This window comes from Physeter macrocephalus, chromosome 5 (assembly GCF_002837175.3).
Source record: "Physeter macrocephalus isolate SW-GA chromosome 5, ASM283717v5, whole genome shotgun sequence".
Lineage (NCBI taxonomy): Eukaryota > Metazoa > Chordata > Mammalia > Artiodactyla > Physeteridae > Physeter > Physeter macrocephalus.
The window spans coordinates 78,349,238-78,371,752 of NC_041218.1; the positions used below are offsets into that span (position 1 = coordinate 78,349,238).

The 22,515-nt window shown below is 37.9% G+C and overlaps 1 protein-coding gene across 2 annotated transcripts in view; it reads right to left on the reverse strand.

Annotated features, from left to right (window-relative positions):
- RUNDC3B (RUN domain containing 3B) overlaps window positions 1-22,515 on the reverse strand; it is a 160,811-nt gene that overhangs the window by 40,159 nt on the left and 98,137 nt on the right. For both annotated transcript variants that reach the window (XM_055085053.1, XM_024129865.3), the window contains exons 8-9: window positions 10,268-10,436; window positions 4,030-4,187 (exon numbers count right to left, since the gene is read on the reverse strand). In XM_055085053.1, the coding sequence (XP_054941028.1) occupies window positions 4,030-4,187; window positions 10,268-10,436 (327 nt within the window). The remainder of the gene's footprint in view (window positions 1-4,029; window positions 4,188-10,267; window positions 10,437-22,515) is intronic.

Below are 22,515 nucleotides of genomic sequence, written 5' to 3' on the forward strand. Positions count from 1 at the left end.
TAACTGGGCTATGATGACGTCACTGCATTCTCCTGTTAAAATCCATACCACTCATCCTAAAATTTGTGAACCAGGATGCCATAGCATCATTGACTTTTGGTTTGCAGGCCAACAGATCACACCATCACTACTCACCATGAACTACACCAAATTGGCTGTTGAACTATAACAATGGCTTAGTTTTAGCAATGCATGATTCTTCACTCTACTATTTAGACTTCAGTTCCTTCTCTAGGGAGCCCTATAAGACCTTTTACTATTCCTATTCTTCAAATCATGAATAGAAAAATTTCATCAACTAACTATAAAAGACTCCCTATTACACATTTTATTGGTATTAATCATGACAAAGCATTTAGCTTTTGCATACTGTTCTGAGGCTGTCTATTCTTGAGGTCTGCAATCAGTGTTTTACAAAGAATCTTTTGTACAGTAGAACATCTATCTGAAGGTCTATCACAGATCTATAATATTATTATAAATATTAATCCAACTACCATTTAGAAACTAGATCTCAAAAGTGATACTCAGGAATAATACAATCAAGTCCAAATTCATTGTCTGGGCATGATAAGGTAAAGCATTTTAAACTCACTATTTATCCGAGTGAATTTATCAAGGAGATCTTAAGGTTTCTGTAAGCTAAAACAGGCTAATAATCTTGACTAGCTTCTTTGTCCTACCTGTACTAAACATGATACCACTTAATACGCATAATAATCCACAAGGTGAATATTATTTCAGTTTTACAAATAAGGAAACAGAGGCTCCAAGATATTAATCAAGATTGAGCTCATATTAGGCAAGGACAGAGCCAGTATCTGAACACAGTCCTGATTTGCAAGAAAGCTTTGGGATACTCCTCTACCATAGCACACTGTGCACTCTACTGCCAAAACTACAAGATGTTCAGATTTTATGAGTATTCAAAGACATTATTAAAGCATACTTTACCAGTAATTCAAAAACACAGATAACCGTTGAGAAATATATAAAAAGTTAAGTGACAAACTATTTAAATCACCCAGGAAAAGCTAATCAACATAATGTAGAAGCAAATACTTCATGCTTCAGATTCTATTTAATGCTCCTTTTCTGACCTTTTTCTTTATACATTATACATTTTAATCTTCTCAAGGCCACTTTTATCTCCTCTGGATTAACAAAGGGAATTTCAGTGCCCAACTTTGACTGCAGGCCTTCCTAACTGTTGGTTAAAAAAAAATATCAGGAAGGAAAAAATGTCCACTCTCTCCCTACAGTTTCAAGGTGCCCAGAGATTATCTGCACCTTAAATACGATTCTGATAACGAAGTAAATCGTAAACATTCTGGAAGGCATGTATCTTACTCTTCCATTCAGTATTCTTGTAATGGTTTTTGTACAAAGGAATCTTATAAGACACCAATTTACAACCTAGCCAGAGATTGCAGCCATGGTATGTGAAAATAAATCTTTAACCTCTAAACTCAATAGTCTAATTCTCATCAGTGGCCTTAATTTTTTATTTTTTGCTCTAGTAACTTACAGAGATTAAAAATAACTGTAAGGTTTCTTTGCAAAATCAGGAAGATCAATGACACTTCCATCACAAAAGTAAGATAAAACTGTAACTCGTAGATTCTTTTTCAAGCTAAAAAGTTTGAGACTGTTTCCTTTAAATTATCAGAAGCAAAATAAATGTGATACAGTCAAATTTAATTCTTCAAATGAAAATATCTCTGTGATGAAATAAAAACCGATTACATAATTATTTATAAGTTAAAAGCGTTTAGACAAACTACCAGTATTATTTGCAAAAGAAAAATTATTTTCGTAATCTTTTAATTGTAAAGAAATAACCAGAAATCTCTACTGTATGCTTCATAATATTTTTCTCTCTGCTTATAGTAGTGAGGGGCTACAGGAGGTATTAATCTGCCCCTCAGTGACTGATACCCCATATGACACACTCTCTTTAAAATATTAGAAAAAATGGGACTTCCCTGGTGGTGCAGTGGTTAAGAATCTGCCTGCCAATGCAGGGAACACGGGTTCGATCCCTGGTCCAGGAAGATCCCACATGCCGCAGAGCAACTAAGCCCGTGTGCCACAACTGCTGAGCCTGTGCTCTAGAGCCCGGGTCCACAACTACTGAGCCTGTGTGCCTAGAGCCCGTGCTCTGCAACAAGAGAAGCCACCACGATGAGAAGCCCATGCACCGCAACGAAGAGTACCCCCACTCGCTGTAAATAGAGAAAGCCCACATGCAGCCACAAAGACCCAATGCAGCCAAAAAAACAAAATTAAATTAAAAATACGTTTAAAAAATTAGAAAAAAATTAAGAAACAATATGCGAACATAATTCTTTTTATCAAGATACAAATTCCCAGAAAACATTAAATTTTTATGTTCCTTAATAAAACTTTTTTACTTAAAAAAATCATTTTTTATATGTTTTTAATCTCAAAGTATCTCCTTGCAAATTACTTGTTAATTACAAAAGGAACAACAGTAACTATACAGAAGAGAAAAACACCTTAACCAAATGACTAAAATTAACATCACTAATAAAAGGCCAACAGACTTCATGGACCTCTGCATGTGATATCCTGAGGACACACTGCTTACGTTGTATTCCAGCCACAAATGGATAAGCTCATTCTAATCACAAGGAAAAGCAAACAAACTCAAATTGACGGACGGTCTATAAAATTACTAGCCTGCATTCTCAGAAATATCAATCTCATGTGAGATAATCACTGAAAAACTATTCTAAGTTAAAAGTGACTAAAGAGAACGACAGCCAAATGCAAAATGTGATTCTGGATTGGATCCTGTACCAAAAAACCAAAAGCAATAAGAAACATTACTTGGACAATTGATGAAAGTGAAATATGAGTTACAGGTAAAAGAAGTATTTTACTGATTTAAATTTCTTAAAATGAGAGCCGAAGTGTGGGTATTTAAGATAATGTCATTGTTCTTAGGAAAAACACACTGAAGTACTAAGGGGTAAAGAGATATGATGTATGCAACCTCTCAGGTAGTTCAAAAAATAATGTTTGTATATACAAGCAGAGGGAGAGAATTATGGAAAATGCTGAAAATTGGTGAATCTGAGAAGGGACATGTGGGAATTATTTTGTACTATCCTTGCAACTTATCTGAAAGTTTGAAATTATTTCAAAGTAAAAAAATTTAAAAGTCATCCTTAAGATTAAGTAAATATTAATATGAGAAGATTTTCACCATAAACAACTAATTGATAAAATTAAGTTTGACAAAATGGTACGGTTAGTGCAAGTGATTTGAACAGCGGTAAGTTAAGGAGCTGTACCAGAATGTAGATCAATGCACAGTTTTCTTCATCAAAAAAAGTCTTGCGGGCTTCCCTGGTGGCGCAGTGGTTGAGAGTCCGCCTGCCGATGCAGGGGACGTGGGTTCGTGCCCCAGTCCGGGAAGATCCCACATGCCGCGGAGCGGCTGGGCCCGTGGGCCATGGCCGCTGAGCCTGCGCGTCCGGAGCCTGTGCTCCGCAACGGGAGAGGCCACAACGGTGAGAGGCCCGCGTACCGCAAAAAAAAAAAAAAAGTCTTGCTATGAAAAAAAGTCAGCTCTACTAAACTGTGCTTAGTGACATTCTGGCACAACCTGGTAACAAACAGTTTCTATAATGGAACTGTACTTAAATAGTACAGTGTACTTCAAATAGATGACCTTATATACCATCTTTTTGCAATCTATCAATCGCTAAATAAATACTTTAAAATTATGCATATGCATTTGGAATAATACACACCAAGTTATCACCGTTAACTCTGGATAGCACAACTGAAGGTGATTTTTATTTTCTTCCCATATTTTGTAAAGTTTCTACAGTGACCATGATTACTTTTATAAGAAAAAAGTAAACTTTTTAAAAAGAGTAAGTGAAAAAGAACTAAACAGAAGGCAATCAGACTTCTTGGAACTTGAATCCTATGCCACACATGCCATTTTTCTTAACTTTACATACTGCCAAAATTTTTCCAAAAGGACTCACTTACAGCTGATCTTGAAGCTCCACAATTATATATTCTAATTGTTCCTTCTCCAATTTATGAGCCAGATCAGAATCTTCAATCCTTTGTAGTAGTATTTTATTCTGAGCGACAGATTCAGACAGCTGGTTCTCTCGAAGTCGTAAGAGTTCTTCAAGATAACCCTGGAAATACAGATCACCAAGATATAGCAAGTGCAAAATTCTAATATGTATCTTGAAGACAAATGCTGAGTAGCTTAAATGTTATTCTTATCTATATTGTAATGAAACAATTTCAAAGTATCACTGAAGAAATAGGAAAAAAAAAGCTTTAATTGAATTAAAAATTTAATATATGTTTTCCATTATTTAAAGCTCTTCTCTAAAGTCCAATACAATGTTTGTAATTTAATGTAAAACTTAGTTAAAACATTATAATTTCTAAGCTCCACAACAGTGATAAACACTCTAAATGCCTCCTAGCTTCAAAATACAGACCTAATTACAGAATGATCAATTATAAAGCTGCCTCTCTGTGATTATTGTTCAAAAACAATTAACATTTTAGTATTAACAAATTAGTGGGAAGCAGTATAATGTCTAGGTTAGGCCTGCAGGCTTAGGGATTATATCATGTCACATTCAGTTCTACTACTTATAAACTAAGTGTCCTTGGGTAAATTACTTAATCTCTCTGTGCCTTATTTTCATCATCTAAAGAAGTGGGAACAAGGGTACCTAGCTGGGAAGATCAAATGAATTAATACAGTGCTTAGAATACTAGCTGGTACCCTGTATGCAATGTATAATTCCTAGCTATTATTATTAGCAGACACCTAATAGATATGAGACTTTTTGAACAGATCCTTTCTTATCTTTTCACTCATTTATTGTTTCTTTGTCCTTTTGCTCTGCTTTCTGGGAGTCTTCATTGAATTTATCCTCCAAATCCTTATAGTAAATTTTTGAACTCAGGGAATCTTATTTTTCATTTCCAATTTTTTTGTGTGTTTTCTGACTGTTCCCTTCTCAGGCATCCTATTCTTTTTAGATCAGTGTGCTTTAAAATTCCTCTCAGGATATTAATTAGAATCTTTTTTTCTTAAAGTATTCTTCTATCCCATTTCTTATCCTTTTCATGTGCCATTAACAAACTGCTTTAGCTATTTTGGCTTCATGATACATGTTAATAGTAACTAACACTGTTCCTGTTATTGAACTTCTTTTTCAGATTTTTTTCCTGACAATTCTCAAATATTTGTTTTTTTCCATAATAAAATCTCAAAAACTAAAAATAAAGTTAATTTTTACAAATGAAATTTTGTAGGTATAACAGCTTAATAGAAACTATATAAATATGATTATTTATAAACACCCAGCACCTAGATCAACTACCAATACTTTCAGAGCCCCTATAATGTCTTTCCCTGATCACATCCCCTGCCTCCTTTGCAAAGATAACAATACCCTGAGATTTGTGTTTATCATCCCCTCGCTTTTCCTTCTAGCATTACCACAAATGTATGTCATCTTAAACAATATATTTAGTTTGGATGGGTTTTATCTATATTCTTTTGAAACTTGCTTTTTCATCTACAGCGATGAGTCTAACTATAGTTCATTCATCACTCTCAGTAGTGGATAGTATTCTGTTGCATGAATACTGCAGCTTATTTATTCACTCTCCTATCAATGGCCATATGGATTATTTTAGATTTTTCTTAATATAAACAATATTCCTGTGAACAGTCAGTTATATGGTACCTGGGACACACATCTGAGAGTTTCTAGCAGACATGACTAGGAGCAGAGTCGCTGGGCCACAGGCCACACATATCTCCACATTTACTAGATAACACCAAACGGTTCATACTATGGTTTTTATATTAATCACATCCTGTGTTAATTCACGTGACTTTACACTAGTATCAAAGTTATACTGAATTCCTAAACTCATTGGAAAATATCCTTTCTTTTCCTATTCTCAAGAACAGTCAGTATAAAATAGGAATTACTGCCTTTTGAACATTTGGTATTATCTACACCTCAAAAACCAAACAAGTCTGGTGATTCTGGCGAGAGGAGGGAACAGATTTTAAACTACTTGCTTAATTTTTTCAATGATTATAGGTCTAATAGTTTTGAAAAGTAGTATTTATAAAAATTCTTCATCTAAGTTTTCTAAGGTATTGACATAAAATTGCTAAAATTATTCGTTAATAATTATGGGGGGGGGTCCTCCACTGCATTTATAGTTGTGCTGCCTATTCTTTTATTTATTTATTTAATTTCGGCTGCATTGGGTCTTAGCTGCGGCACACGGGATCTTTCGTTGCGGCTCGTAGGCTCTTTGTTGTGGCGTGCGGACTCCAGGGTGCACAGGCTCTGTAGTTGTGGCACGCAGGCTCCGGAGCACGTGGGCTCTGTAGTTGTGGCGTGCGGGCTCCAGTGCACATGGGCTCTGTAGTTGCAGCACACAGGCTCTCTAGTTGTGGTGCACGGGTTCAGATGCCCTGCGGCATGTGGGATCTTAGTTCCCCAATTTACTCATTTTCAGTGCTGCATAGTATTTCTGTGTATGATTATACCATATTTTGTTGTACATTCTTTTTTTTAAAAAAATTATTAATTTATTTATTTTTGGCTGCATTGGGTCGTAGTTGCAGCGCGCAGGCTCTTCGTTGCAGCACGCAGGCTTCTCTCTAGTTGTGGCCAGAGCATGTGGGCTCTGTAGTTGCATCATGCGGGCTCTCTAGTTGTGGCCAGGCTCTCCAGTAGTTGTGAAGCACGGGCTTAGTTACACCACAGGTGGGATCCTAGTTCCCCAACCAGGGATTGAACCTGTGTCCCCTGCACTGGAAGGCGGATTCTCAACCACTGGACCACCAGGGAAGTCCCTGTCTATTCTCTTTTAATTCTTAAAATTGTCTATCTGTGCCTTAACTCTTTTAAATTTAATTATGGTTGAGATTTGTATATTTCATTAGTTTTTACAGATAATCAGCTTTTGGTTTTATTAATTCTGTATCTCTATTTCATTAATACCTGCTCTTATTTTTCTTATTTTGAACTGTTTTGTTTTTTTTACTTTTTGGACGCTTAGCTCTTTAATTTTCATTCTTTCTTTTCTAAGATAAGTAATTCTCCAAGCACTGAACAAGTTGCAACTTAGTACTAAGAGTATGCATTGTTTTCATTCCTGTTCATTTCTAAGTATTTCCACATTTCTTTTTTGACCCAAAATTTAGAAGACTTTATTTTTTTTAAATCCCCATTGGTGTACTTCAGGGGGTGGTAAAAATTTTTCTATTGAATCTAACTTTATTGCATTGTGATCACTATTATATCATTTCTTTGGTATTTACGGGCATTTGTTTTGTGATCTAGCATAGCCCATAAAAATTGAATAGTTGTCCCTTGTGTGCTTGAAAAGAATGTGTGTTCTAATTGTTAGCATTTAACATATTTTAGATTGAGCTTACTAGCTGTGTTGTTCAAGTTCATTACATCCTTTCCAATTTTTTGTCTGTTTAATCTGTAATTATTAGGATGTTAAAATTTTCTACTATAATTATGGATTTATCCATTTCTCATGGATATTCTAATAATTTCTATTTCATATTTTTCATGGCTACATTGTTAAATGCATGTAAGTTCAGCACTGTTATACAACATTCCTGGTGAATTGTTCTTTTTTAAAAAGGCAATTCTTTCTTTAGTCTTAATAATGCTTTTTGCCTTAATGTCTATCTTGAATGATACTGATATAGAATTATTTTGGTTAGTATTTGCCTACTCTATTTTTATACTCCTAGTTTCAACTTTTTTGTGTCACTATTTTACGTATGTCTCTTACAGACAGCATATAACTAAAATTAATGATTTAGGGCTTCCCTGGTGGCGCAGTGGTTGTGCGTCCGCCTGCCGATGCAGGGGAACCGGGTTCGCGCCCCGGTCTTGGAGGATCCCACATGCCGCGGAGCGGCTGGGCCCGTGAGCCATGGCCGCTGAGCCTGCGCGTCCGGAGCCTGTGCTCCGCAACGGGAGAGGCCGCAGCAGAGGGAGGCCCGCATACCACAAAAAAAAAAAATAAATAAATAAAATAAAATAAAATTAATGATTTAAAACATAAATTTAAGAGTTTGTCTTTTTTTCTCTTAATTTTAAAATTATTACTATTATTTTTTGGCCTCACCATGAGGCTTGTGGATCTTAGTTCCCTAACCAGGGGCTGAACCCGGGCCCTCGGCAGTGAGAGCACAGAGTCCTAACCACTGGACCGCCAGGGAATTCCCAAGAGTTTGTCTTAACTGGCAAGTTTACACCATTTACTTTTATGGTGATGTTGACTCTTTTGGTTATATTGAGATTGATTTCTACCACTTTATTTTGTGTTTTCTTTATACCATCCTTATTTTTTCTCATTTGCTCTTTGCTATTGTGTTAATCAATTTTCCTTATTTCTTTTCTTTTTTATTATTAGTTTAAAAGCTAAATATTCTATTTCTTTCAACTGCAACTTCGGAAACAGGCATACACATTAAAAAATGTGTCTACACTCCTTTGCTGCAATACAAAGACCTCAAAAGGCTTTAGCTTCAATCACCCCCTCTCACTCTTTCTGATACTATTAGATAGTGTTTTAGTTCCATTTCACTTCCCAGGGTAGGCTGAAGCCAGAACTAATTGTTAAGCTTCAGATATTTTGTAATTCAGCTGTTAAAACACTGCTATTATAAAAAATTAAATTTTATAAACTTACCATTAAGTAAACTATATTTAAAAACAAGAGAATAACTACACAGAATCTATCGTTTCCCAAGTGTTTTACTATATTTTACTATTACTATCTGTGCTCTTCAAGTCATTTATATTTACTGTGTCTGCCTGGTAGAAAAACTATATAATGGTGTGCTACTGTGCCTCTCTTCCTGATTCTACATTCAGTGACATCAAATTGGTAGTTTTAAGTTGGCCATGATGGGAGTATTTGTCCCAGAGAAATCAGCAAATGCTACAAATCAGGGCTTATCTAATTCCTCTGCAATGCCAGTTGTTAATCATATCCCAGAACACCACTGCCACCCCATAATGGTCACTAATATTGCTGTTGCTGTTTCACGTAGTCAAGGTTTATTTGCCAATTTCTGTGCTTACTCTGGCATTTTGCATCGCATCCTGCCTTCTAGGTTCAGTTTCCAACTTGAATGACAGTGGGCCTAGATTTGCTGCTTCCCTATTGGTATTAAAACACAAGTACCTAGGTTAAGGGAATGGCCCCTCACCCCCACCCCAGAAGCCTGCAGTGACTTTAACTCATGACTTATTCCAGGCCCTTCTTTGTTTACAGTCCTTAGTGAGGCCCTTCTTTGTTTACAGTCCTTAGTGAGCTCCTATTTTTTTAGGCCCTTCTTTGTTTACAGTCCTTAGTGAGCTCCTATTCTTTGAGAGAGCAGCTCTGTATGAAACTCTTTCAAAATTTTATTCTACTTGGCATTTTCAGATTTTTGCAATGTAAAGGCTTTCAGTTATCTTAGAAGTGTGACTTCTGGCTGGTAGCTGGTACCAGACTTCTCCTTTAACAGGGTATTAAAGTTTTCTTTATATTCCTAACTAGCAGCTGTTTGTCTACAGGAAATCTCTTCATATTTGTAAATTTCCTTTGTAACCATTTTCCTCAGTGTATTTTTTATTCTTCTAATAATTCTATGGATAATTCCATTGGGCTTTCCCTACATAGGTCATCTATGAATAAGGATAATTTGAAAGGAAGGGTAGGAAGGAAAATAAATAATACAGCGAAAAAGAAGAGGTTACAACTCAAGATGATAGAGTTTATATTCCATTCTGTTATGTACCCCACTTTGCCTACTACAGCACTTAACACACAAGAGCTGCTAAAATACCTGATTTTTAAAAAAAGAGTGAGACACATATATGGAATTTCTTAGGCAATCACTGCATTTTCACAAACCAAATAATCCTTTATAAAATTAAGCATAGAAACTAATACCTCAAACTAATGAAACGGCATACAGAAGAATAAATGGCTTATTATATATATTAAAACATAAAATTATTTAAGAAACAAAAGCCTCTCCTAAAACTGGCCCTGATTTTTAATTAAAAGGAGGAAAATCCAAGAACAGAAAGGAAGTAGCAATAGGTAAACACTTCTATACAGCTAAAAGATCTTTTGTTAGTGACAGTCTAAAGGTAGTAACTAGAACCAAATTAAATGACTTTTGACAACTGATAAATACCTTCTGTTCCAGCGTTAGTTGATACTTTTGTTTAACTCTCTTACACTTGTTGAACCAACTATTCTCATCCATGATGAAAGGAGGCCCGACGTTCTCTGGAGTGCTGCTTTCACTACCACTGCTTCCCAAAGTCCTCAGCTCTTCCTCATCACTGCTGATACTGTCAGAACTGAGAAGATTAAAATTTTTTAAAGAAACAAAATTCATAATATGTTCCACTTGATTTTTTAGAAATACTTCTGTATTTGCAAGCTACTGGTGAGCAAGCTCCAAAATATTCATCACTAACTATACAATAATAATGATATTATCCTCAAGCCTAGAGATGCTACAGAAGTTCAAGTGAGGTTTACAGATCTAAGGCATTAACACAGAAACTGTGAGAATGTCCTGAGGAGAGAGAAAACACTTCTAAAGAAGAGAACCAGAAACTCCACATGTGCTGAGAAGACCTGTCTAGCTGGGTTCTTTTTACTGTCCCATGTAGATCAAAAGAATGAAACTGGAACCCTATCTTATACCATATACAAAAATAAATTCTACATTGATTAAAGATTTGAATGTAAGAACTGAAACTGTAAAAATCCTAGGAGAAAACATGGGGGTAAGCCTTTGACATCAATCTTGACAATGATTTTTGGATTTGACACCAAAAAAAAAAAAAAGTAAAAAAGAAAAAAGCAAAATCAAGATAAAGAAGTGGGGCTATATCAAACTAAAAGCCTTCTGCACAGCAAAGGAAACCAGCAACAAAATGAAAAGGCAACCTACTGAATGGGAGGAAATATCTGCAAATCATATATCTGATAACGAGTTAATATCCAAGATATATAGAGAACTCAGAACAACTCAACAGCCACAAAACAAACGTGACTGAAAACTAATCAGAGGAATAGAATAGACATTTTTCCAAAAAAGACATACGAATGGCCAACAGGTACATAAATAGGTGCTCAACATCATTTATCACCAGGGAAATGCAAATCAAAATCACAGGATATCACCTCACATCTGTCATAATGGCTACCATCTTAAAAAAAAAAAAAAAAGAATGACTATCATCAAAAAGATAAGTGTTGACGAGGATGTGGAGAAAAGGGAACCCTTGTGCACTGCTGTGGGAGTGTCAATTGATACAGTCATTATGGAAAACAGTATGGAGTTTCCTCAAAATATTGAAAATAGAACTACCATATGATCCAGCAATCCCACTTCCAGGAATGTATCAAAAGGAAATGAAAACAGGATCTTGAAGAGATACCTGTACTCCCATGTTTACTGCAGCACAAGTAATCAAGATATGGACACGAGCTAAGTATCCATCAATAAATGAATGGATAAAGATGTGGTGTATACATATACACAGTGGAATACCGTTCAGCCATGAGAGGTTAAGAAATCTTGCCATTTGCAACAACATGGATGGATCCTGAGAGCATTATGCTAAGTGAGATAAGCCAGACACAGAAAGACAAATACTGGAGGTATCACTTATATGTGGAATCTTAAAAAAAAAAAAAAAAAAAAGTCAAACTCATAGAAATAGAGAGTAGGAAATGGTTCCCAGGGGCGAGGAGGAGGAATAGGGAGAGGTTGGTAAAAGGGTACAAACTTTCAGCTGTAAGATTAAAAAAGTCTGAGTATCTAGTGTAAAACCTGGTGATTATAGTTGATAACACTGTACTGTATAACTGAAATTTGTTAAGAGAGTAGAACTTAAATGTTCTCACACACACGCAAAAAGATAAATATGTGAGGTGATGGATATGTTAATTAACAACATGGGGGAAATCCTTCCACAAGGTATACATTATCAAAATACAGTATCAGGGGCTTCCCTGGTGGCGCAGTGGTTGCGCGTCCGCCTGCCGATGCAGGGGACACGGGTTCGTGCCCCGGTCTGGGAGGATCCCACATGCCGCGGAGCGGCTGGGCCCGTGGGCCATGGCCGCTGAGCCTGCGCGTCCGGAGCCTGTGCTCCGCAATGGGAGAGGCCGCGACAGTGAGAGGCCCGCGTACCACAAAAAAAAAAAAAAAAAAAAAAAAAAAATACAGTATCAAATCACCACAATGTACACTTTAAATATCTTAGAATTTTACTTGTTAATGACAACTCAATAAAGCTGATTTTACAAAAGAGTAAGAAAAGATCATCACAAACCCAAAGAAGGTAGAAGAAACAAAATAATATAGATAAAAACAGAAATTAATGAGCTAGATGGCAAAGGTACAACAGAGGATCAACAAAGAAAAATAAACACTTAATGACTAACAAAATTGAAAAAGCTTTGGCAAGGATGATTTTAAAAAGACAAAAAAATAAAAGTTACGATAACAAAAAGCAAAAGGTAATATAACTAGAGATGAAAAGAGATTTAAAAGATCTTAAAAGAAATTCTCTGAACATCATGATATAAAATTCTGAAAATTTTAACAAAATATAATTTACCAAAACTGAACCAATAATAGAAACTGGAAAGATCATAAATAAATCAGTAAGTTTTAAAAACATCCAAGAGGGACTTCCCTGGTGGCACAGTGGTTAGAAATCTGCCTGCCGGTGCAGGGGACATGGATTCCATCCCTGTTCTGGGAAGATCCCGCACGCTGTGGAGCAACTAAGTCCATGCACCACAACTACTGAGCCTGTGCTCTAGAGCCCACGAGCCACAATCACTGAGCCCGTGTGCCACAACAACTGAAGCCCACACACCTAGAGCCCGTGCTCCACAACAAGAGAAGCCGCCACAATGAGAAGGCCGCGCACCTCAACAAAGAGTAGCCCCCGCTCACCACAACTAGAGAACGCCTGCGTGCAGGAACAAAGGCCCAACGCAGCCAAAAGTAAAAATAAATAAATAAATATATATATATTTATATTTATGGAAACAAAGAAAACAGCAATGAATAAAAAAAAAATTTTTAAACAAAAAATAAATAAAAACATCCAAGAGTAGAAAGGGAAAACTGATAACAAGGAAGTTCCTTATAAGGACAAGGAAGAAAATAAATACTAACTACGGTGGTCCAAGGAACTATATAAACACTTCACATACATCACCTCATTAATCCTCATGATATGCCCATGAGGTATTGCTGTACTATTTAATAGGTTCATTCAGCAAATGAAGAAAATGAGAATAAGAGATGATAAGCAGATGCTTGAGGTCACACCAGTAAGGGGAACTGGTATCACTATTTTAGGCAGAACATTCAGTGGAGGCTTCATTACTCAGGTAGTATTAAGCCGAGTTTTAGAGAAGATGAGCGAACTAGCCATGCAAATATCTGAGAGAGACTGTGCTCCTGGTAGAGAGGACAGAAAGATGCACAGGTGTGCCCGGTGTGCTCAAGGGATAACAAGATGACCAGTGTTACTGAAGCACAGTGAGTAACAGGGCAGGGAGTAAGGCATGAGGTCAGAGAGGTACTGGAGGCCAGATCAACTAAGGAATTTGTTTTTCACTTCAGGTCAGAAGGAAAGAAACTACTAGAAAGTTGTGAGCAGAGGAATGAAGGGATTTGACTTACATTTCACAAGGATCACTCTGGCTGCTCTATGGAAAAATAAACCACAAGAGTCAGAGGTGGAGCCTGAAGACTCTTGCAAATCTCCAGGTTTAAATTTAGGAGGTGATGGTGGTGCAAAACTATTTGCTGATGGATCATATGTGGATTATGGAAGAGAGACTTCCAACAATGACTCCAAAGTTTTTGAGCATAAACAACTGGAATGCTAGAACTACCATTCTTGGAACGGCAAAGACTAAAGGAAGGAAAGTTTTTTTGTGTGTGAGGGGGTGTGGGTTGGTGGGATTAGGAGTTCATTATTGTACATGTTATATCTGAGGTGCTTACTACACATCCAAGTGGAGGTGTCAACTTGGCAGCTGGATGTATGAGTTCAGAGTTTAGAGCAGTGTTCCAGGTGGAAGTATATATTGGGGAAAGAGCAGCATATAGATAGTATTTAAAGCCATGAAACCGGATGAAATTACTTAGTATAGACAGAAGATGATTCAGGACTGATCTCTGAAACAGTCCAACATTTAGAGGTTGGGGAAATGAGGAGAAAGCAGTGAAGGGGAGTAAGAAGGAGCAAAAAGGAGGAAAAGCAGAAGAGTGCTGACAAGAGCAGTCGTGTATCAAACACTGCTCCAAGGTCAAGTAAGGTGAGGAAATTAACCCCTGGATTTGGCAACAAGGCAATTACTGGTGACTCTGAAAAGAGCAGTTTCAGTGGTAGGTATTAAAGCTCATTTGAATAGTTCAAGACAGAATGGAGGCAAAAAAAAAGGGAGGGATGGTTTTGTAATAAAGGAAGGGGTACTAAGAAATAGCTAGAAGTGAATGTGGGGTTAGGAAAGTTTCTCTGTTTCATTTTTAAGATGGGGAAGATAGCAACATGCTTGTATGCTGTGATGTGTGGGAAGATCTAGTAAAGGAAAAATTAATGGAAGGGGACAACTGCTGGAGCTAAGACCTTAAACAGAAAAGACAGGATGGGATGCAGTACACAGGCCAAAAGACTGGCCTTTGGTAGCAAATGATTAGTTTCTCCCTACTAAGAGGGGGAAAAGGCAGAGTACAGTGGTCCCTCAGTACTCATGAAGGACTGGTTCCACGAGCCACCCCAGATATCAAAGTCCATGGATGCTCAAGTCCCTTATATGTACAAGTCCCACATACATTTGATCCACAGCTGGTTGATTCATGGATGTGAAACCTGCAGATATGCACAGCCAACTGCACATGGAATGCTACGTTTAGGAAGGGCAATTTAACAGCATGCTTGATCATTTACGGTCTCTTTAACTCAGCAATTTTGTTTGCAGAAATTTACCTCTTTAGGAAATAATCATTCTAAGTATAAAGACTTAGCTATTAGAATGTTATATTTTAAAGTGAAAAATTGAAGGCATCATAAAAGACCAATAATCATTGGCTACTACGAGACTTTTTTGGCCTAAAATCCATTCAAGAAAAAAATGTTTAAAGTTACACCAAGCAGTAACTCAGAAAAAACTTAACTTTTCTCACTGGTACACAACCTAAAACTTAATTAAACCAATTTTAAATATGAAATATATTTTAGGATGTTTTCTATTAACATATTTCATATATTTAGCTTCAGAAGGATAAAACTCTATTTCAAAAGATTAATAGCTAATAAATATTTTTTAAAGTTCAACTTCACCAGCAATCAAATAAATGCAAACCAAAACAACAACAGGATATCATTTTTTACCTACAGAATTAGACACACCTTTAAGTTGGAAATTGTGGAGGCAGGCACTGTCACATATTGTTGACAGGATCTAAATTAGTATGGCCTCTCTGGACATGCTCTCCTGACAGCATGTTTCAAAAGTTTCAATGACATATATACTAGAAATTCTACTTCCAGGATTTTTAAAAAAAAATTTATTTTTGGCTGTGCTGGGTCTTCGTTGCTGCACGTGGGCTTTCTCTAGTTGCAGCAAGCAGCGGCTACTCTTCGTTGAAGTGTGAGGGCTTCTCATTGCAGTGGCTTCTATTTTTGCAGAGCATGAGCTCTAGGCATGCGGGCTTCAGTAGTTGTGGCGTGCGGGCTCAGTTGTTGTGGCTCGCAGGCTCTAGGGCGCAGGCTCAGTAGTTGTGGTGCACGGGCTTAGTTATTCTGCGGCATGTGGGATCTTCCCGGACCAGGGCCCAAACCCGTGTCCCCTGCATTGGCAGGCAGATTTTTAACCACTGTGCCACCAGGGAAGCCCCTACTTCCAGGATTTTAACTTAAAGAAATAATGATGGTTCTGCATAAAAAGATGTAGTGACAAGGATATTAACTGCAATACTATATACGATGGAACTAAATGCACTCCAAAAGTCCAACAATAACTGGGTTAACATACTATACAAACAATGAATTCTATTCATTTTAGGAAATGATGCTATAGAAGGATAGTTAAAGACATGCAACAATGTTCATTATACAGTATTAAGGGAAACCGTTACATGTATATTATGCTTCCATTTTAATTAAAAAATATTCCTATGTACAGAAAAGGATGAAAGCTATCCATCAAAATGTTAATGCTTCTAGCAGCTGCTCCTTAAATGTAAGATGAGTGACTTAAGCTTTCTTCTACTTTCTACCTTTCTGTATTTTCCAATTATTCTACAATAAATACTTATTTTCCAAATAAGTTAAAAGCAGTAATTTGGGGAGGGACAGACTCTTATGGTTTCTTAAATGAGGCATCAAATATAATTTTAGGGCTTCCCTGGTGGCGCAGTGGTTGAGAATCCGCCTGCCGATGCAGGGAACACGGGCTCGTGCCCCGGTCCGGGAAGATCCCACATGCCGCGGAGTGGCTGGGCCCGTGAGCCATGGCCGCTGAGCCTGCGCATCCGGAGCCTGTGCTCCGCAACGGGAGAGGCCACAGCAGTGAGAGGCCCGCGTACCACAAAAAAAAAAAAAAAAAAAATTAAAAAATTGTGTCTAATTACAGGTACATTTGGGTGGAAGTAATTCAATTTTTAAAATATTGGCTCTTTATGACTATTAGAATAGTTTAAATCTTTCTAAAAAGAAAAATTCCATGGTCTGTAATGCTAATTGGGTTATGACTAGGTTGAATTGGTATTTCCTTTCTTGTTTTAGTATTCTTTATATAACAAGATGGTAGGAATCCTTTAGTATACAAAGAAGAGGAAGCTATACATATACGTTTGGATTAGTGCATCAAAGGAGGAGGAAATTGCACAAAAAAATCAGACAAAAGTGGCTAAGCAGCTAGGAACACAACATATAGATCATTAAACTCATTCTGAGGGCACCAGATGAGAAGGCTTCATTATCGTATCTTTTGAAAAGCACTGTAGTAATTACTAAGGTCTCTTAGGTAAGAAAAGAGAAAAATCTGTATTTACATTTTTCTTCATATATTAATTTAAATTATTTCCTAAATCACTAAAAATAGCCTTTCTAACTGCATTCTGATGACCAAACTCCTATCTCCAACTGTCATCTTGCTCTTTAATTTCAGACTTGAGGCCCACTCTGCACAAACTAGCTGTGTGACTATGGACAAGGTATTTAACCTCTCTGTGTTTCAGTTTTCTCATTTAAAAATAAGGACAGTGGTGCTTACCTCACTGGCTTTTGAGGAGATTAATGAGTTAATAGAAGTAAAGGACTTAGAACAATGCTTGCTATATAATAAACACGCAATAAATGGTATTGACATTTTTACTAGTATTGCTTTGAACTATCCGTTATCTTCACAAAATGTCCTATAATCCAAACATATCCCAAAACAGTACAATTTTATGCCTGTTGAAGACATCTTCTTGGTGTATTTCTTTTCTAGATCTAACGTTAACAGACTTATCCCTTTTCCCAAGGGATCTACTTACTTACGTTAGAAATCTTTGTACCATAATACTCTATTCCTCCTTCTCCTTCATCACCTAAAATATCTTCACACTCCTAGCTCTGAAATCATAGTGACTTCTCTTACTAGATGGTGATTATCTTGGATACAGGGATTGCATTCCTTTTTAGAAGTTCACAAAGTTCCTATACTCTTGACATGTATGTACCCCTAGGAAAGTTTCTTTAGGCACTCAATAAATGTATCTTGAGTGTGTGTGTATGTTTGTGTCTACATATACATATATTACATATATACATATATTACTCACTCTATCTCCCTTACAGCTTTGGCCTGATCATAACATTTTAGAAGTATATAAAGAGAGGGGAGCGGTGTCAAGATGGCAGGCTACGAGGACGCAGAATTCACATCTCCCGCACAACTAGGGCACCTACCCAGCACCAGTGGGGGACCACAGACACCTAAGGGGACGGGAGGAACCCCCAGCGACTGGGTAGGACATAGGGCCTCGGGGGAAGGGACAGGGGAGGAGAAGTGGAGGCAGGACAGGACTGGCGGCCCTGAGGGGTGGCTGGGGGAGGGGAGGAGTTCCTACACCCAGTGGGACCCATCCACGAGATGGGGGAGACCCTGGGGGAGACGGTGGGGGAGGGGCGTGAAGGAATGGAAGGGAACGGGGCCAGGCTTTCCCTGTCCACTTAGGCATCAGGGAGCCTCTTGGGCTCCCGGGCCTAATCCTCTGCCCTTGGAGCCTCCCTCCTGCCCTCAGAACCCAAGCCCCGCCCCTACACCCCCACTCAGGGCCTTACCTCTACGCTTGGAGACCCCTCGGAGACCCCCTCCAATGTGCTGGGTCTAAACCCCACCCACACGCCCTCACCCAGGACCTTACCTCCAAACTCCGGAACCCCACATGCCAGAGGCCCTTCTTTGGACGTGCTAGCTCTCCCCTTCTGCGCAGGGCCTAAGCAGAGGCCCCGTGCTACACTTGAACGTCGCCCGCCTAGGCCCCGCCCACAAGGCCTTTTCCAGCTGGCGTGGGTCTTGAGCCTAGGTCCTGCCCCACGTTGAAACGTCACCCTCCACCTAGGCCCCGCCCCACCCTAAACCCCACCCCTGCCTGTGTTCCAAACCCCGCCTAAACTCTGCCCCACTTAGTCAAGGCTTTTTTTTTTCTTTTTTCTTCTTTTAGGTTGGGGTTCTATTTTACCCTGTTTTTGATTCATCTATACTTTTATTTTTTCTAATAAATCTTTTATTTTTCTAATTTTATTGTATTCTTTATACTTTGTTATTGTTCTGCTCCTTTTGGCTTGTTCCCCCCCTTTTTAAAAATTTATTTATTTATTTGTTTATTTTCTTTTTTCTGTTGTGGTTTTGTTTTACCTTGTTGAAGTTGTTTCACTTATATTTTTATTTTTCCTAATATATTTTTTATCTTTCTAATTTTATTTTATTTTTTATTCTTTGTTATTGTACTGCTTGCTTTTTTTTTTTTTTTTTTTTTTTTTGCCACACCATGCAGCTTGCAGAATCTTGGTTCCCAGGCTGGGGGTCGGCCCGAGCTCCTGTGGTGGGAGCGCCAAGTCCAGACTGCTGGACTAACAGAGAACCTCAGACCCCAGGAAATATTAATTGGCGTGAGGCCTCCCAGAGGTCCTCATCTCAGCACCAAGACCTGGCTCTACCCAACTGCCTGCAAACTCCAGTGCTGGATGCCTCAGGACAAACAACCAGTAAGACAGGAATACAGCCCCAACCATCAAAAAAAACAACTGAAACGACAAAATAATATGTTACAGACGAAGAAGCAAGGTAAAAACGTAAAAGATCAAATAAATGAAGACAAAATTGGCAAGCTACCTGAAAAAGAATTCAGAGTAATAATAGTAAAGATGATCCAAAATCTCAGAAACAGAATGGAGAAAATATAATAAACGTTTAACAAAGATCTAGAAGAACTAAAGAGCAAACAAACAGTGATGAACAACACAATAACTGAAATGTAAAATACTCTAGAAGGAATCAATAGCAGAGTAACTGAGGCAAAAGAACAGATAAGTGAGCTGGAAGATAAACTGGTGGAAATAACTGGTGGGGAGTAGAATAAAGAAAAAAGAATGAAAAGAATTGAGGACACTCTCAGAGACCTCTGGGACAACATTAAACGCACCAACATTTGAATTATAGGCGTCCCAGAAGAGAAAAGCAACAAATAACATACAAGGGAATCCCCATAAGGTTAACAGCTGATATTTCAGCAGAAACTCTGCAAGCCAGAAGGGAGGGGCAGGACATATTTAAAGTGATGAAAGGGAAGAAACTACAACCAAGATTACTCTACCCAGCAAGGATCTCATTCAGATTGATGGAGAAATCAAAACCTTTACAGACAAACAAAAGCTATGAGAATTCGGCACCACCAAACCAGCTTTACAACAAATGCTAAAGGAACTTCTCTAAGAGGGAAACACAGGAGAAGAAAAGACCCACAAAAACAAACCCAAATCAGTCATGAAAATGGTAATAGGAACATACATATCGATAATCACATTGAATGTAAATGGATTAAATGCTCCAACCAAAAGACACAGACTGGCTGAATGGATACAAAACCAAAACCTTTATATATGTTGTCTACAAGAAACCCACTTCAGACCTAGGGACACATACAGACTGAAAGTGAGGGGATGGAAAAAGATATTCCATGCAAACGGAAATCACAAGAAAGCTGGAGTAGCAATACACATATCAGATAAAATAGACTCTAAATTAAAGACTGTTACTAGAGATGAGGAAGGACACTACATAATGATCAAGGGATCAATCCAAGAAGAAAACGTAACAATTATAAATATTTATGCACCCAACAAAGGAGCACCTCAAAATACATAAGGCAAATGCTAACAGCCATAAAAGGAGAAATTGACAGTAACACAATAATACTGTGGGACTTTAACACCCCACTTACAGCAACAGATCATCCAGACAGAAAATCAATAAGGAAACACAAGCTTTAATTGACACAATAGACCAGACAGACTTAATTGATATTTTTAGGACATTACACTTGAAAGCGGAAAAATACACTTCTTCTCAAGTGCACACGAACGTTCTCCAGAATAGACCACATCTTGGGTCAAAAATCAAGCCTGGGAAAATTTAAGAAAATTGAAATCGTATCAAGCACCTTTTCCGACCACAATGCTATGAGATTAGAAATCAATTACAGGAAAAAAACTGTAAAAAACACAAATACATGGAGGCTAAACAGCACGCTGCTAAATAGCCAAGAGATCATTGAAGAAATCAAAGAAGAAATAAAAAAAATACCTAGAAACAAATGACAATGAAAACACAACGATCCAAAAACCTATGGGATGCAGAAAAAGCAGTTCTAAGAAGGAAGTTCAGAGCAATTCAAGCTCACCTCAAGACACAAGAAAAATCTCAAATAAACAATCTAACCTTACACCTACAGCAATTAGAGAAAGAAGAACAAAGAAAACCCAAAGTTAGTAGAAGGAAAGAAATCATAAAGAGAGACTTCACTGGTGGCACAGTTAAGAATCCGCCTGCCAATGCAGGGGACACTGGTTCAAGCTCTGGTCTGGGAAGATGCCACATGGCGCGGAGCAACTAAGCCTGTGCGCCACAACTACTGAGCCTGCACTCTAGAGCCCGCAAGCCACAACTACTGAAGCCTGCGTGCCACAACTTGAAGCCCATGCGCCTAGAGCCCATGCTCCGCAACAAGAGAAGCCACCACAATGAGAGGCCCACACACCGCAACGAAGAGTAGCCCCCGCTCACCGCAACTAGAGAAAGCCTGCGCACAGCAACAAAGACCCAATGCAGCCAAAAATAAATAATAAATAAGTAAATAAAAAATTTTTAAAAAATTCAACACCCATTTATGATAAAAACTCTCCAGAAAGTGGGCATAGAGGGAACCTACCTCAACCTAATAAAAACCATATATCACAAACCCACAGCAAACATCATTCTCAATGGTGAAAAACTGAAACCATTTCCTCTAAGATCAGGAATAAGATAAGGATGTCCACTCTCGCCACTATTATTCAACATAGTATTGGAAGCCCTAGCCACGGCAGTCAGAGAAGAAAAAGAAATAAAAGGAATACAAATTGGAAAAGAAGAAGTAAAACTGTCATTGTTTGCCGATGACATGATACTATACATAGAAAATCCTAAAGATGCCACCAGAAAACTACTACAACTAATCAATGAATTTGGTAGGGTTGCAGGATACAAAAATAATGCACAGACATCTCTTGCATTCCTATACAGTAACAATGAAAGATCAGAAAGAGAAATTAAGGAAACAACCCCATTTACCATTGCAACAAAAAGAATAAAATACCTAGGAATAAACCTACCTAAGGAGGCAAAAGACCTGTAATCAGAAAACTATAAAACACTGATAAAAGAAATCAAAGATAACATAAACAGATGGAGAGATATACCATGCTCCTGGATTGGAAGAATCAATATTGTGAAAATGGCTGTACTACACCCAAAGCAATCTACAGGTTCAATGCAATCCCTATCAAATTACCAATGGCATTTTTCACAGAACTAGAAAAAATTTTACAATTTGTATGGAAATACAAAACACCTGGAATAGCCAAAGCAATCTTGAGAAAGAAAAACAGACAACTACTGAGCCTGGGCATCTGGAGCCTGTGCTCCGCAACAACAGAGGCCGTGATAGTGAGAGGCCCGTGTGTCGCGATGAAGAGTGGCCCCTGCTTGCCACAACTAGAGAAAGCCCTCACACAGAAATGAAGACGCAACACAGCAAAAATTAATTAATTAATTAATAAACTCCTACCCCCAACATCTTCT